At 41.5% G+C, this 17,784-nt stretch overlaps 1 protein-coding gene across 10 annotated transcripts in view; it reads left to right on the top strand.

The window, feature by feature from the left end:
* ncam1b (neural cell adhesion molecule 1b) overlaps nucleotides 1-17,784 on the top strand; it is a 364,821-nt gene that overhangs the window by 165,518 nt on the left and 181,519 nt on the right. For all 10 annotated transcript variants that reach the window (XM_061878066.1, XM_061878064.1, XM_061878065.1 and 7 more), the window contains exon 3: nucleotides 3,021-3,230. In XM_061878066.1, coding sequence (XP_061734050.1) covers nucleotides 3,021-3,230 — 210 coding nt within the window. The remainder of the gene's footprint in view (nucleotides 1-3,020; nucleotides 3,231-17,784) is intronic.

The following is a 17,784-nucleotide window of genomic DNA, read 5'->3' as shown; positions in this document are numbered from 1 at the left end:
AAGTGCACTTTAATTTAGTGTTGTTTTGATATGTCATCTTAGTGACATCATGCACAAAAGTGCACGTTATTTGTTTTAAACTATTGTAGTGGCATTCTGTCCAAAAAGTGCACTTTAATTTAGTGTTGTTTTGATATGTCATCTTAGTGACATTATGCACAAAAGTGCACTCATAGCTTGTTTTAAAATGTCTCTGACAATCTTGCACTTTCTGTTTTGGAAATGACATGAATGTTTGTGCCACTGCTTAATAACTGTTTAATAAATACACTTTTGGTCAAGTTACTTACATGTGATCTCCCTCTCTGCATGAAAGTTCAAAAGTAGCATATATTAATGCAGTATGAAGAAGAATGTTTTAATAGAATCATCATACTGCTGTGATTATATGCATCAAGTGTTCATTCAAGGCTAAGGCTAAATATGGAGATATATATGCTGTATCGTGATATGGCCTAAAAATATCGAGATATTTAAAAAAGGCCATATGGCCCAGCCCTAAAAACAACTCAATTTAGAAGCGGCTGAAGAGCAAGTTTGACCCAAACAAACATGATGGAACTATAGACGAACAAAATAGTATGTACACTATACTCCAAAACCAGGAGGGTGTGCCTGGGCAAGGATGGTTTCGCCCTATTGTAGTGAGAGAAAAAAAACTGATGCAAACGAGCAATCCTTCTGTCAAAGCCGATGACAGTCGAAGTGTAATTTCCCCTCTTTAGCATTGAGGTATTGTGTGGCAGAACGATTGCTGTGGATCAACTACTACCAGTTCAAAATAGTCAAAATCATCTACGTTAGCATTCCATTCAGTTGTAAAAAAAAATGGCACAAACTCCATTCTGGTCACCCTCTGTGACCTGAATGTTTTTTTGTAACTCCTGCAATTTTTAGAGGCTAAATTGCTAAGTGTTTTAGGGATGGCTGAAAGGACAGTGTTGTATGTCGGGAAATAGATGATGTCGCCACACTTGCCAAACCTCATGATTTTTCCGGGAGGCTCCCGAATTTCAGTGCCTTTCCCGAAAATCTCCCTGGCCAACCATTCTCCCAAATTTTTACCCAGACAACAATATTGGGGACGGGCCTTATAGGCACTGCCTCTAGCGCCCTCTGCAACCTGTCATCGCGTCCACTTTTCCGCCATACAAATAGCGTGTCGGCCCAGTCACGTCTGCGGCTTTTACACACACACATAAGTGAATGCAAAACATACTTGGCCAACAGCCATATGAGGGTGGCCGTATAAACAACTTTAACACTGTTACAAATATGCGCCACACTGTGAACCCACACAAAACAAGAATGACAAACACATTTCGGGAGAACATCGCACCGTAACACAACATAAACACAACACAACAAATACCCAAAGCCCTTGCAGCACTAACTCTTCCCGGACGCTACAAAATACCACCAAACCACGCCCCCTCCCCCATCTCCCGAATGCGAATGTCTCAAGGTTGGCAAGTTTGTCACGGACTGCCTTCCAGCCTTGTTCCTTCTCCCCGTTCAACATTTGGTAAAATACTCCAGCTAATCACACACACACTTTCGAATGGGTCACACTCCATTCTCTAGTATATTTAGTATTGTGTATAAATATACATTATATATTGTACATATACATCAGTGGTTAACAACCTTTTTTCAGTGATGTACCTCCTGTGAACATGTTTTAATTCAAGTACCCCCTAATCAGAGCCAAGCATTTTTGGTTGGAAAAAAAGAGATAAAGAAGTAAAATACAGCACTATGTCATCAGTTTCTGATTTATTAAATTGTATAACAGTGCAAATTATTGCTCATTTGTAGTGGTCTTTCTTGAACTATTTGGAAAAAAAGATATACAAATAACTAAAAACTTGTTCAAAAATAAACAAGGGATTTAATTATAAATAAAGATCTCTACACGTAGAAGTAATGCATCAACTTAAGGTGCCCTCTTTGGGGATTGTAATAGAGATCCATCTGGATTCATGAACTTAATTATAAACATTTCTTCGCAAAAAAATAAATCTTTAACATCAATATTTATTTAAAGTTAAAGTACCAATGATTGTCATTACGGAACATGTCCACAAAAAATCTAGCTGTCAACACTGAATATTGCATTGTTACATTTCTTTTCACAGTTTATGAACTTACATTCGTGTTTTGTTGAAGTATTATTCAATAAATATATTTATAAAAGATTTTTGAATTCTTGCTATTTTTAGAATATTTAAAAAAAAATCTCACGTACTCCTTGGCATACCTTCAAGTACTCCGAGGGGTACGCGTATCCCCATTTAAAAACCACTGACCTAGCGCAACATCACCCCCTTTTAGTTCTGTGCCGTCACAACTCCCTACTGCTATACATAACATTTTCTTTCTTTAGTTTACCGTAACACAACATACACACAACAGAACAAATGACCAGAACCCTTTGCAGCACTAACTCATCTGGGACACTAAAGTATACATCCCTGCTACCACCAAACCCCTGCCCCTCCCGAATTCGGAGGTCGCAAGGTTGGCAAGTATGGGTGTCGCACACCACCTTCGCCGTTTAGGGATGGTTTTTCAACCTTCACCCTTCATCCGTACCATCCATTCATTTACAACATAAGAGTAACAGATCCAAGAGTTTGTTTCGAAAAACAGACTTTGCACACTGCGAACAGTACATATTCTCTTCATGCTTGAATGTCTTTGCACAAGCAAAATGAAACATGATTATTATAGAATAATCCAGATTAATCCACTGCAAAATGGCATTGATCTGATTAATTTTTGTACCGTTTGACATCACTCGCAAATTTCCTTCAGCCTTTGTTGCTGAGTCACACTGCCATGGCTGGTGGGCCGTGAGCTTGCCGAGGCCCATAAACCACAGAGTTCTATGCATAAAAGAGAATGTATCGTCAGCAGTGTTCAGTCCGGGGGAACTGATTAACTTTGCTTTACTACTTTGTACATACATTATAGATAAGTGTTTGTTTTTTTTTCTTCCCCCTTCACTCTGCTCTTAGTTATCGGTGCGGCTAAGCACATAGACTGGTTCGGACCAAGTGGGGACCGGATAGAAGCCAACAGACCGGACGTCATAGTGACACGAAACGACGAGTCGTCCTCCACGCTCACGCTGTACAGGGCCGGGACAGAGAACGCCGGGACATACAAATGTGTCGCCACCAACGGAGACCAGCAAGGGGAGTCGACAGTTAATGTCAAAATATTCCGTAAGTATTTTCCACACAAACAAAGAAGCACAACAAATATATTGTTTATTAAACATGTAGTATTTCATTGACTGCTCAAGGGCAACACATTACTCTCTCTTTCGCTAGACAATAGATTTTTCATCAGTTCGATAGATGGTCGGAAGACCATTAGATGGCTGCTTAATGATCCTGTCTGTTTTGCGGCTCTTGTGATGAATGCCTTTTATTTTCCACGAATGTCGTGCATCAGCAGATGTCCATCAGACAGAACTCCAAATACAACTTTTTTAGTGCTTATTTTACATTTCTTGGATGGGCAGCATGGTGGCAGAGGGGTTAGTGCATCTGCCTCACAACACGAAGGTCCTGAGTAGTCCTGATTTCAATCCCGGGCTCGGGTTCTTTCTGTGTGGAGTTTGCATGTTCTCCCCGTGACTGCGTGGGTTCCCTCTGGGTACTCTGGCTTCCTCCCACCTCCAAAGACATGCACGTGGGGATAGGCCCCTCCCACCTCCAAAGACATGCACCTGGGGATAGGCCCCTCCCATCTCCAAAGACATGCACCTGGGGATAGGCCCCTCCCACCTCCAAAGACATGCACCTGGGGATAGGCCCCTCCCACCTCCAAAGACATGCACCCGGGGATAGGTTGATTGACAACACTAAATAGGCCCTAGCGCAGGAACCTATGGCTCTAGAGCCAGATGTGGCTCTTTTGATGACTGCATCTGGCTCTCAGATAAATCTCAGCTGACATTGCTTAACACGATAATTATGAATAATTCTGCTGGAATTCACAGTGCTAAAAATAAAGTTCAAAATATAAAACATTCTCATGTATTTAAATCCATGAATCCGTTTCCTACCGCACCTGTTCAAGAAGTCGCATTAATGGTAAGAAGTACTTTATGTCAGACAGACTACTCGGGACTAGGCGTTAAGGTAAAATCATGACTTAATTTAAACTAAAAAAAAGATACAAACAAAAATCGCTCGAAGCGGAGGCACAACTTGGGCTAAGAAGAAAGCTAACGCATAAACAGACTATGAACATAAATCAAACAAAACTTGTCATGGCATGAAGCACGAAACTATGGCAAGGCATGAAACAAGTCTGCACAGAGCAAGAAAAGATCACGTTGACGCCAGGGCGACTGACTGGCAAAGACAAGCTTAAATGCTGCCTCTGATTAGTGCTCGGGAAGCAGGTGAGTGGGCATTATGTCCACCAGAGACAGGTGGACAAAATGAGTAACCAAGGAAACCAGACAATGGAGTGGAAAAAAAACAGGAACTTAAAGAGTCCAAAAGACAAACAGCACATGGCCAAACAAAAACATGATCAACAGACATGACATTTTATTTATTATTGGTTAGCTTCAGAATAACAATGTTATGAAAAAGAATAAGAGACTTATTATACTCTAAAAATGTTGGTCTTACTTAAAAATGCACGCATTTAGTTGTATTCAGTGTTAAAAAATATGATATGGCTCTCACGGAAATACATTTTGCAATATTTGGCTTTCATGGCTCTCCCAGCCAAAAAGGTTCCCGACCCCTGCGCTAGCGCCTTCAGTTCCCTTTGTTCTTTCTAGCTCCCTCGCTAGTTCTGTTGGTTTTTGGTTAGTGCCTTTGTGCAAGTGTTTTTGTTCTTACTTTGTTTTATTGTATGAATAAATTCTTATTCCTACCTTGACGCTGTGTTCCATCTTCACTGCACCCACGGGAGAACGCAAACACCACCACGATGCCACCGAAGCGTCACAAATATACTTATTTTAAGGTATTTTGGGGATCATTGAGGTTAGCTAATTTTACTTGTTTTGGAAAGTCTTGGCCAGCCGAATTTGTTTGTTTTATTGGCAAAAAAATACCCCTCATTTTTGTTTGTTTTTTTATTGTTTTTGTGAATATGAGTGTGAATGTTGTCTGTCCCATCTGTGTTGGCCCTGCGATGAGGTGGCGACTTGTCCAGGGTGTATCCCCCGCCTTCCGCCCGAATGTAGCTGAGATAGGCTCCCGTAACCCCAAAAGGGACAAGCGTGGAAAATGGATGGATGGATGGGGCTAACCATGCAAATGCCACATGATGTAACAATCTATTTACCGTATTTTCGCCCTGGAGTAGAAGTCGCACCTGCTGAAAATGCATAATAAAGAAGGAAACAATCATATATAAGTCGCACTGGAGTATAAGTCGCATGTTTAGGGGAAATTTAGCAAAAATCCAACACCAAGTATAGACATTTGAAAGGCAATTTAAAATATATAAAAAATAGTGAACAACAGGCTGAATAAGTGTACGTTATATGAGGCATAAATAACCAACTGAGAAGGTGCCTGTTATGTTAACCTAACATATTATGGTAAGTCATTCAAATAACTATAACATATAGAACATGCTATACCTTTACCAAACAATCTGTCACTACTAATCGGTAATCCCATGAAATCTTATACGTCTAGTCCAGGGGTCGGTATTAAAATGTATTTCCGAGAGAGCCATATGATAATTTTTAACACTGAATACAAATAAATGTGTGCATTTTTAAGTAAGACCAACATTTTAAGAATATAATAAGTATCTTCTTCTTTTTAAAAACATTGCTATTCTGAAGCTAATGAACCAAATAGTTCTTACCATTAATGCGACTTCTTGAACAGGAACGGTAGAAAACGGATGGATGGATTAAAATGAATGAGAATGTTTTATATTTTGAACGTTATTTTTAACACTGTTATTACCAGCGGAATTATTCATTACTTATCGCTGTGTTTTTCAACCACTGTGCCGCGGCCGTGAGATACAGTCTGGTGTGTCGTGGATAAGATTATGTAATTTCACCTAATTGGGTTGATAATATTTTTTGCAAACCTGTAACTATAATTCAAAAATGTGCTGTTATTGAGTGTCAGTGCTGTCTAGAGCTCGGCGGACTAAATGGGTTGTACTTGTATAGCCCTTTTCTACCTTCAAGGTACTCAAAGCGCTTTGACACTACTTCCACATTTACCCGTTCACACACACATTCACACACTGATGGAGGGAGCTGCCATGCAAGGCGCCAACCAGCACCCATCAGGAGCAAGGGTGAAGTGTCTTGCTCAGGACACAACGGACGTGACGAGGTTGGTACTAGGTGGGGATTGAACCAGGGACCCCCGGGTTGCACACGGCCACTCTCTCCCACTGCGCCACGCTGTCCCTAGTAAGCGTGTAATACTCTTCCATATCAGTAGGTGGCAGCAGGTAGCTAATTGCTTTTGTAGATGTCGGGAACATGGCAGCGAGAGGCAGCATGTAGGTAAAAAGGTATCCAACACTTAAACTAAAAATAAACAAAAGGCGAGTGCCGCTAAGAAAAGGCATTGTAGCAAAACAAAACTAAAACTGAACTGGCTGCAAAGTAAACAAAAACCGAATGCTGGACGACAGCAAAGACTTACAGTGTGCGGAGCAGACGGCGTCCACAAAGTACATCCGTACATGGCATGACAATCAACAATGTCCACACAAAGAAGGAGTTAAATAGTCTTGATTGTAAAAACAAAGCAGGTGCGATGAATAGCATTCAAGGAGGACATGAAACTGCTACAGGAAAATACCAACAAAAGACGAAAAGCCACCAAAATAGGAGCGCAAGTCACACAGGAAAACACCGAAAAAAACTCGAAATAAGTTACGGCTTGACAGTACACCTACATAGAGACAAGAGCTATTATGAGAACAATAGTTACATTTTTTTTAATGTTTTCTGCTGGTGGTGTGCCTCAGAATTTTTTCAATGAAAAAAATGGGTTTTGGCTCAAAAAAGGTTGAAAAACACCAACTTATCGTGTTAAGTAATGCCAGCTAAGATTTATCTGAGAGCCAGATGCAGTCATCAAAAGAGCCACATCTGGCTCTAGAGCCATATGTTCCCTACCCCTGTTCTAGTCTCTTACCTGAATGAGCTAAATAATATTATTTGATATTTTACAGTAATGTGTTAATCATTTCGCACATAAGTCGCTCCCGAGTATAAGTCGCACCCCCGGCCAAAATATGAAAAAAACTGCGACTTATAGTCCGAAAAATACGGTACATAGTTCACTGCTTACGCTAAAAAAAAGTCAGTGTTCAAAAACAATCAAAAAACAAACAAAAATGAGGGGTATTTTTTTGCCAATAAAACAAACAAATTCGGCTGGCCAAGACTTTCCAAAACAAGTAAAATTAGCTAACCTCAATGAACCCCAAAATACCTTAAAATCGGTATATTCGTGACGCTTCGGTGGCATCGTGGTGGTGTTTGCGTTCTCCCGTGGGTGCAGTGAAGATGGAACACAGCGTCAAGGTAGGAACAAGAATTTATTTATACAATAAAACAAAGTAAGAACAAAAACACTTGCACAAAGGCACTAACCAAAAACCGACAGAACTAGCGTGGGAGCTAGAAAGAACAAAGGGAACTGAAGGCGCTAGCGTAGGGGTCGGGAACCTTTTTGGCTGAGAGAGCCACGAAAGCCAAATATTCCAAAATGTATTTCCGTGAGAGCCATATCATATTTTTTAACACTGAATACAACTAAATGCGTGCATTTTTAAGTAAGACCAACATTTTTAGAGTATAAGAAGTCTCTTATTCTTTTTCATAACATTCTTATTCTGAAGCTAACCAATAATAAATCAAATGTCATGTCTGTTGATCATGTTTTTGTTTGGCCATGTGCTGTTTGCCTTTTGGACTCTTTAAGTTCCTGTTTTTTTTCCACTCCCTTGTCTGGTTTCCTTGGTTACTCATTTTGTCCACCTGTCTTTGGTGGACATAATGCCCACTCACCTGCTTCCCGAGCACTAATCAGAGGCAGTATTTAAGCTTGTCTTTGCCAGTCAGTCGCCCTGGCGTCAATGTGATCTTTTCTTGATCCGTGGTGACTTGTTTCATGCCTTGCCATAGTTTCGTGCTTCATGCCATGCCAAGTAAGTTTTGTTTGATTTATGTTCATAGTCTGTTTATGCGTTAGCTTTCTTTTTAGCCCAAGTTGTGCCTCCGCTGTGAGCGATTTTTGTTTGTATCTTTTTTTAGTTTAAATTAAGTCATGATTTTACCTAAATGCCTAGTCCCGAGTAGTCTGTCTGCCTTCCTCGGACAATGACCCCGCAGCAAGCTGCAACACGTGACAAAGAAGTTAGGAAAGGCGGCAATAAATACTGATAAAGTTGAGGAATGCTCATCAAACACTTTTTTGGAACATCCCACAGGTGTGCAGGCTAATTGGGAACAGGTGGGTGCCATGATTGGGCATAAAAACAGCTTCCCAAAAAATGCTCAGTGTTTCCCAAGAAAGGATGGGGCGAGGTACACCCCTTTGTCCACAACTGCGTGAGCAAATAGTCAAACAGTTTAAGAACAACGTTTCTCTAAGTGCAATTGCAAGAAATTTAGGGATTTCAACATCTACGCTCCTTAATATCATCAAAAGGTTCAGAGAATCTGGAGAAATCACTCCACGTAAGCGGCATGGCCGGAAACCAACTTTGAATGACTTTGACCTTCAATCCCTGACAGCACTGTATCAAAAACCGACATTAATCTCTAAAGGATATCACCACATGGGCTCAGGAACACTTAAAAAAACCCACTATCAATAAATACAGTTTGTCGCTACATCTGTAAGTGCAAGTTAAAGCTCTACTATGCAAAGCGAGAGCCATTTATCAACAACATCCAGAAACGGCGCCGGCTTCTCTGGGCTCGAGATCATCTAAGATGGACTGATGCAAAGTGGAAAAGTGTTCTGTGGTCTGAAGAGTCCACATTTCAAATTGTTTTTGGAAATCTTCGACATCGTGTCATCCGGACCAAAGGGGAAACGAACCATCCAGACTTATCGACGCAAAGTTCAAAAGCCAGCATCTGTCATGATTTAGAGCAATCAATTCTGCCTCTAAATCACTTAAAAAATGCATTCAAAAACCACCAACAATACTTTGTTTATGTTCCGAAACCTGTATTATAACCAAATAGTAGCAACATCGTTATTGTAGGAGCGAAAAATTACGAACTTTTTTTCTCGTCTTAGAAGACGTTTCGCCTCACGTCTGTTCATGCTCTTAGACTTAGATTGGTCAGATCTAGTTTTAGACTTTAGATTGGTCAGATCTACTCTTAGACTTTAGATATGTCAGATCTAGTCTTAAGACTTAGATTTGTCAGATCTAGTCTTAGACTTTTTTTGTATCTTTTTTTAGTTTAAATTAAGTCATGTTTTTACCTTAATGCCTTGTCCCGAGTAGTCTGTCTGCGTTCCTGGGAGAACGACCCCGCAGCAAGTGGCGACCCCTCCCCCCCATCGTGACATAAAGTACTTCTTACCATTAATGCGACTTCTTGAACAGGTGCGGTAGGAAACGGATGGATGGATTTAAATGCATGAGAATGTTTTATATTTTAAACTTTATTTTTAGCACTGTGAATTCCAGCAGAATTATTCATAATTATCGTGTTAAGCAATGTCAGCTTAGATTTATCAGAGAGCCAGATGCAGTCATCAAAAGAGCCACATTTGGCTCTAGAGCCATAGGTTCCCTACCCCTGCGCTAGCATGTAAGCTAGGGACAAACAAACAAAATAGCATCGAAGCTAATTGAGTACGAAAAGGTAGTTACCACAATGCTGGAAAGAGCGACGTCAACTGTTACGTGAAGCAAACAAGAGTCCAAGCACGAGTGTCAAACAAATGTGGTCTTAAATAAGGAGATTAATCACAAATCTCCCGTCCAAAGGCAAAACCTAGTAACTCACTTCAAGCTGATTTTGAGAAAACAAAGGAAAACCAATCTATCTTAATGCTGTCTTACAAACATCTACAAAGTCATCAAACGTATAGATGTTGTCTTGAGCTTTCATTTGCTTGCCGATTGAGCCATGGATTGAATCTGCTCTCATGAACGTATGCCCTTTCTCCAGATATTTTATCACAATCTCGGGTGGGCCCCATTCTGCGTTTGCACATTGTTTGCACAGTTTTTATTTTGACCTCCACAGTTATCTGCCCAAAAGAGTATGCAAGGGGAAGAGTCAAGAACAATACATTTAATGAAGGTGCTTGCAATCTTCCAAATATCCCCTCGTGCCATAATATCACATAATCAGGTTGACCGTCGGCCCCCATTCGTGCAAATGTCTCATTAAAGACAATAAGGCGACTGACTAAGAAGCCCCGATTGGTCCCTTGAGATACTAGGTTTTTCTGTTGTATCTACGCGGTCATGTGGTAGTTGCTAGGTCCTGCCATGCGCGTAACAGCTTACTTACGGAAAAAAATGACAATATCGCATACACTAATGTAAAGCATATCCCCTAGGACAGGGGTCGGGAACCTTTTTGGCTGAGAGAGCCAAAAAGCCAAATATTTTAAAATGTATTTCCGTATGAGCCATATAATATTTTTTTAACACTGAACACAACTAAATGTGTGCATTTTTAAGTAACACCAACATTTCTAGAGTATAATCGGTCTCTTATTCTTTGTAATAACATTGTTGTTCTGAAGCTAACTGTGGAGGGGGCGTGGCCTGTGGGCCTGCAGTGAACTGGGGTGTGCCAGGACCGGCCTCTAAATCAGCGACAGGCGCGTAGACGGCGCACCTGGGCCTTGTAATCTAATCACCTGTCACTCTGTTATAAGCTCCCTCCATCAGTGTGTGAATCTGTGTGTGAACGGGTAAATGTGGAAGTAGTTTCAAAGCGTTTTGAGTACCTTGAAGGTAGAAAAGCGCTATACAAGTACAACCCATTTATTTATTTATTTATAAGCAGCAGCCAGGAGGCGAGACGGGGTTGGGGCTAGAGCCAGAGCGCGAGCGAAAACGAAAGAGAATAATACAATTGCTGGAAAGCAACTGAATGACTTATTGCAAAATAAAACAATATTGTAACCTGAAACAGGCTCTCATGTCAGTGCTTGGTGGTCTGAAGAACCCCCAGGAGGGCAAGCCCCACACTAACCAATAATAAATAAATAACTTCTTACCATTAACGCAACTTCTTGAACAGGTGCGGTAGAAACGGATGGGTGGATTAAAAATGCATGAGAATGTTTTATATTTTGAACGTTATTTTTAACACTGTGATTACAAGTGGAATTATTCATTATTTATCGTGTTAAGCAATGTCAGCTCAGATTTATCAGAGAGCCTTTTTTTTTTTTTTTTTTCTCTTTGTCATGAAAAAGGGATGTTTTTGTCATGAAAAAGGGAGTTTTTTGTGGTTGGTTCACTAATTGTAAGTGTATATTGTGTTTTTTATGTTGATTTTATACAAAAAAATATATATATATATATATTTATTTATTTATTTTATTTTTAATAAAAATGATTAAAAAAATTTTTTGCGGCCCGGTACCAATCGGGCCAAGCCGCGGCCCGGGGGTTGGGGACCACTGACGTGGAGCATGACAATATTCTCACTAATAACAAGTTCACTGTTCTTGGTAGTAAAAAAAGACCTTTTTGCTCAATATGTTGAAAAATATTCCGAAATGAAGTAAATGCTAGTGCCATTATCTTGACATATTCTTCCCTCGGCATCATGATTTTTTTTTTTTTCATCGTTGAAGTAAGAAATTAGGACTTTTTATACTTGTGAGTGTCAGAGGTGGGTAGAGTAGCCAGAAATTGTACTCAAGTAAGAGTACTGTTACTTTAGAGATTTATTACTCAAGTAAAAGTAAGGAGTAGTCACCCAAATATTTACTTGAGTAAAAGTAAAAAGTATGTTGTGAAAAAACTACTCAAGTACTGAGTAACTGATGAGTAACCTGATTACGGCAACAAATAATGCACAAAAACATAAAAATAGCAATGAGCAAATTCAGAGCCAGGAATATCTCTTAAGCAACTAAAACAATAATATATATTAAGTAATAGTACATTAAAATAAAATTTAAAAAATGGCACATTGAGCCACAATAACTTAACAGCACCATAGCCTCAGTAGGCATTCATTGATTTGATTGATTGATTGATTGATTAAAACTTGTATTAGTAGATTGCACAGTACAGTACATATTCCGTACAATTGACCACTAAATGGTAACACCCCAATAAGTTTTTCAACGTTTATCAATCACTTAGTAAATGACCAAGTCGAAGTGATCTACCTCATATATACATACACACACATATTTATACACACACATATCATACGTACACACACAAATCATTTATACACACACATATCATATATATATATATATATACATACATTTATATATACAGTATATAATTTATATTTCTTTATTTTGCCGTTCAGCTCACAATGCACCCGGACCTCTATGGCCCCTGCTATGGGTGGTGAGCCCATTGGAGGGGGGACCCACGTTGCCTCTTCGGGCTGTGCCCGGCCGGGCCCCATGGGAACAGGCCCGGCCACCAGGCGCTCGCCATCGTGCCCCACCTCCGGGCCTGGCTCCAGAGGGGGGCCCCGGTGACCCGCGTCCGGGCGAGGGAAATCTGGGTCCATGATGTTTCTCAGGAAGGGGAAGCAGTGCACTATCAACACCGTGTATGGTGCGGATGGTGTTCTGCTGACCTCGACTGCGGATGTTGTGGATAGGTGGAATGAATACTTCGAAGACCTCCTCAATCCCACCAACACGTCTTCCTATGAGGAAGCAGTGCCTGGGGAATCTGTGGTGGTCTCTCGTATTTCTGGGGCTGAAGTCGCTGAGGTAGTTAAAAAGCTCCTCGGTGGCAAGGCCCCAGGGGTGGACGAGATCCGCCCGGAGTTCCTTAAGGCTCTGGATGCTGTGGGGCTGTCTTGGTTGACAAGACTTTGCAGCATCGCGTGGACATCGGGGGCGGTACCTCTGGATTGGCAGACCGGGGTGGTGGTTCCTCTCTTTAAGAAAGGGGACCGGAGGGTGTGTTCCAACTATCGTGGGATCACACTCCTCAGCCTTCCCGGTAAGGTTTATTCAGGTGTACTGGAGAGGAGGCTACGTCGGATAGTCGAACCTCGGATTCAGGAGGAACAGTGTGGTTTTCGTCCTGGTCGTGGAACTGTGGACCAGCTCTATACTCTCGGCAGGGTTCTTGAGGGTGCATGGGAGTTTGCCCAACCAGTCTACATGTGCTTTGTGGACTTGGAGAAGGCATTCGACCGTGTCCCTCGGGAAGTCCTGTGGGGAGTGCTCAGAGAGTATGGGGTATCGGACTGTCTTATTGTGGCGGTCTGTTCCCTGTACGATCAGTGCCAGAGCTTGGTCCGCATTGCCGGCAGTAAGTCGGACACATTTCCAGTGAGGGTTGGACTCCGCCAAGGCTGTCCTTTGTCACCGATTCTGTTCATAACTTTTATGGACAGAATTTCTAGGCGCAGTCAAGGCGTTGAGGGGTTCCGGTTTGGTAACCGCAGGATTAGGTCTCTGCTTTTTGCAGATGATGTGGTCCTGATGGCTTCATCTGACCGGGATCTTCAGCTCTCGCTGGATCGTTTCGCAGCCGAGTGTGAAGCGACCGGAATGAGAATCAGCACCTCCAAGTCCGAGTCCATGGTTCTCGCCCGGAAAAGGGTGGAGTGCCATCTCCGGGTTGGGGAGGAGACCCTGCCCCAAGTGGAGGAGTTCAAGTACCTAGGAGTCTTGTTCACGAGTGAGGGAAGAGTGGATCGTGAGATCGACAGGCGGATCGGTGCGGCGTCTTCAGTAATGCGGACGTTGTACCGGTCCGTTGTGGTGAAGAAGGAGCTGAGCCGGAAGGTAAAGCTCTCAATTTACCGGTCGATCTACGTTCCCATCCTCACCTATGGTCATGAGCTTTGGGTCATGACCGAAAGGATAAGATCACGGGTACAAGCGGCCGAAATGAGTTTCCTCCGCCGTGTGGCGGGGCTCTCCCTTAGAGATAGGGTGAGAAGCTCTGCCATCCGGGAGGAACTCAAAGTAAAGCCGCTGCTCCTTCACATCGAGAGGAGCCAGATGAGGTGGTTCGGGCATCTGGTCAGGATGCCACCCGAACGCCTCCCTAGGGAGGTGTTTAGGGCACGTCCAACCGGTAGGAGGCCACGGGGAAGACCCAGGACACGTTGGGAAGACTATGTCTCCCGGCTGGCCTGGGAACGCCTCGGGATCCCCCGGGAAGAGCTAGACGAAGTGGCTGGGGAGAGGGAAGTCTGGGTTTCCCTGCTTAGGCTGTTGCCCCCGCGACCCGACCTCGGATAAGCGGAAGATGATGGATGGATGGATGGATGGATGGATGGATGGATTTTGCCGTTTTTGTTGACTTGTTGAAGGTGTTTTAATGAATATACATGCATGTTTAACATATAGATTCCTATCTTTCATGAATACAAGAATATAAGTTGGTGTATTACCTGATTCTGATGACTTGCATTGATTGGAATCAGACAGTATAGTGCTGATAACGTCCACGTTTTCAAATGGAGGAGAAAAAAAGTTCCTCCTTTCTGTCTAATACCACATGAAAGTCGTTGGTTTTTGGCATCTTATTTGTCCAGCTTCCATATTCGTTTTTATACACTTTACAAGAAATACATTGGCGGCAAACTCCGTAGCTTGCTAGTTTGTTTGCGCTGGCTTTCGGAGACTCTTATTTTGTTAACGCAGGCGCGATGGAGCGGCACTTTTATTGTGAAGACAGGAACTGTGCGATCAGTCTTTAGGCTTTTGACGGGAAGTACGGTTGAAATAAAAAGTGTCTTTTTTCTTTTACACTTCTGATTGATTGATTGAAACTTTTATTATTAGAGTGCACAGTACAGTACATATTCTGTACAATTGACCACTAAATGGTAACAGCCCAATAAGTTTTTCAACTTTTTTAAGTCGGATTTGACGTGTGACGGTCATGTGACCGCTCTGTTTGATTGGTCCAACGTCACCAGTGACTGCATGTGATTGGTGAAACGCAGGCATGCGTAGATTCTACTTTGAAGCTGTCATTAACCAAAACAAACATTAATAGATCAATAAAAAAAAGTAGCGAGTAGCGAGCTTAATGTAGATAAATGGAACGGAGTAAAAGTAGCGTTTCTTCTCTATAAATATACTCAAGTAAAAGTAAAAGTACGTTGCATAAAAACCACTCGTAGAAGTACAATTTATCCCAAGAGTTACTCAAGTAAATGTAACGGAATAAATGTAGCGCGTTACTACCCACCTCTGGTAAGTGTTAATGACACAGCTTTGCAACACTTGATATTCCATGTTTTACTCCACATAGGTCAGGGGTGCCCACACTTTTTCTGCAGGCGAGCTACTTTTCAATTGACCAACTCGAGGGGATCTATATCATTTATATTTATTTATTTATTTATGAAAGAGACATTTTTGTAAACAAGTTAAATGTGTTTAATGATAATACAAGCATGTGTAACACATATAGATGTCTTTCTTTCACGAAGACAAGAATATAAGTTGGTGTATTACCTGATTCTGATGACTTGCATTGATTGGAATCAGACAGTAATGATGATAACGCCCACATTTTCAAATGGAGGAGAAAAAAAGTTGTCCTTTCTGTACAATACCACAGGAAAGTGGTTGGTTTTTGGCATCTAATTCATCCAGCTTCCATACACTTTACAAGAAAAACATTGGCGGCAAATTCCGTAGCTTGCTTGATTGACATTCACGGCACCCGAGGGTCTTGTGAGATGACGCTGGCTGCTGCCAGTTCATTATTATGAAAAAATGACAGAGAGGAAGGCGAGAAACACTTTTTATTTCAACAGACTTTCGCGCCGTCCCTTCCGTCAAAACTCTAAAGGCCGACTGCACATTTCCTATCTTCACAATAAAATGAAGCAGGGCTTTTATTGTGAAGATAGGAAATGTGCAGTCGGCCTTTAGAGTTTTGACGGAAGGTACGGCGCGAGAGTCTGTTGAAATAAAAAGTGTTTCTCGCCTTCCTCTCGGTCATTTTTTCATAATAATGAACAGGCAGCAATAAAAGCCCTGCTTCATTTTATTGTGAAGATAGGAAATGTGCAGTCGGCCTTTAGAGTTTTGACGGAAGGTACGGCGCGAGAGTCTGTTGAAATAAAAAGTGTTTCTCGCCTTCCTCTCGGTCATTTTTTCATAATAATGAACAGGCAGCAATAAAAGCCCTGCTTCATTTTATTGTGAAGACAGGAAATGTGCAGTCGGCCTTTAGAGTTTTGACGGAAGGTACGGCGCGAGAGTCTGTTGAAATAAAAAGTGTTTCTCGCCTTCCTCTCGGTCATATTTTCATAATAATGATCTTGCAGCAGCCAGCGTCATCTCACAAGACCCTCCGGTACCGTGAATGTCATTTAAGTGACGTCTTGGTGAAGATTGATGATCACTAATTTTTAGGTCTATTTTTTTTAAAAGCCTGGCTGGAGATCGACTGACACACCCCCCGCGGTCGACTGGTAGCTCGCGATCGACGTAATGGGCACCCCTGATATAGGTCATCACATCTCAGCAAAAAACTGTAATATCTTACTGAGATTATTTACGAACAAAACCCTTAAAACAAGTAAAACACTCTAACATAAAATATGCTTAGTGAGAAGAATGATCTTATCAGACAGAAAATAAGCAAATATCACCCTTATTTGAGATATTTCACCTTACTTAGAGTTCAGTTTTTGCAGTGTAGAAACTCAAATGCTTTGTTTTCTTAACATGAAAAGAGCGACTGCCGATGTCAGACTGTCTCCTCACAAAATGTCAGGCCCTGCAGGCACCAAAACACTATCTTTTCCAACCCTAATTACTGTTTTCACCTGGCTGGTACAAAGCAGTTTCATCTTTTAAATCGACTGACCGCTATGATATAAGATTACAGCTCAATGCCGGCGCCCAACGCTTGACCCGAGTCAAGTGGTTTAAGGTCGCCGTGCTGCCTCAGTGCCACCAGCAACTTCCATCAATAAGCTTGTTAGTTCCGTTACTGTAGAGTCCACTCCAGTAAACAGTGAGTTGGAGGAACTGGATTCAATTACTTGAGGGATTGGAGCTGAGAAAACTAATTTCAAGTGGAAAAAACCCCACAAAGTTGTTAGTTTTGGTCGTAAAATGAGCTTAACAATATCTCATTTAAAGGGGAACTGCACTTTTTCTGTAATTGTGCCAATCGTTCACAGTACTTATGAGAGATAAAAAGACTAAAGTTGTTTTTTTTTTGTGTCCTAACTTATAAAAATCGTATTGTTCTCCAAACCCCGTTTCCATATGAGTTGTGAAATTGTGTTAGATGTAAATATAAACAGAATACAATGATTTGCAAATCCTTTTCAACCCATATTCAGTTGAATATGCTACAAAGACAACACATTTGATGTTCAAACTGATAAACATTTTTTTTTTGGGCAAATAATCATTAACACGTGACAAACATGTTGGGAAAGGTGGCAATAAATACTGATAAAGTTGAGGAATGCTCATCAAACACTTATTTGGAACATCCCACAGGTGTGCAGGCTAATTGGGAACAGGTGGGTGCCATGATTGGGTATAAAAACAGCTTCCCAAAAAATGCTCAGTCTTTCACAAGAAAGGATGGGGCGAGGTACACCCCTTTGTCCACAACTGC

The sequence above is a fragment of the Nerophis ophidion genome, linkage group LG18 (genome assembly GCF_033978795.1).
Source record: "Nerophis ophidion isolate RoL-2023_Sa linkage group LG18, RoL_Noph_v1.0, whole genome shotgun sequence".
In the NCBI taxonomy this organism is placed as follows: Eukaryota; Metazoa; Chordata; class Actinopteri; order Syngnathiformes; family Syngnathidae; genus Nerophis; species Nerophis ophidion.
Note: the sequence above shows the minus strand (reverse complement) of the source record. Positions and strands in the feature narration are given on the sequence as shown.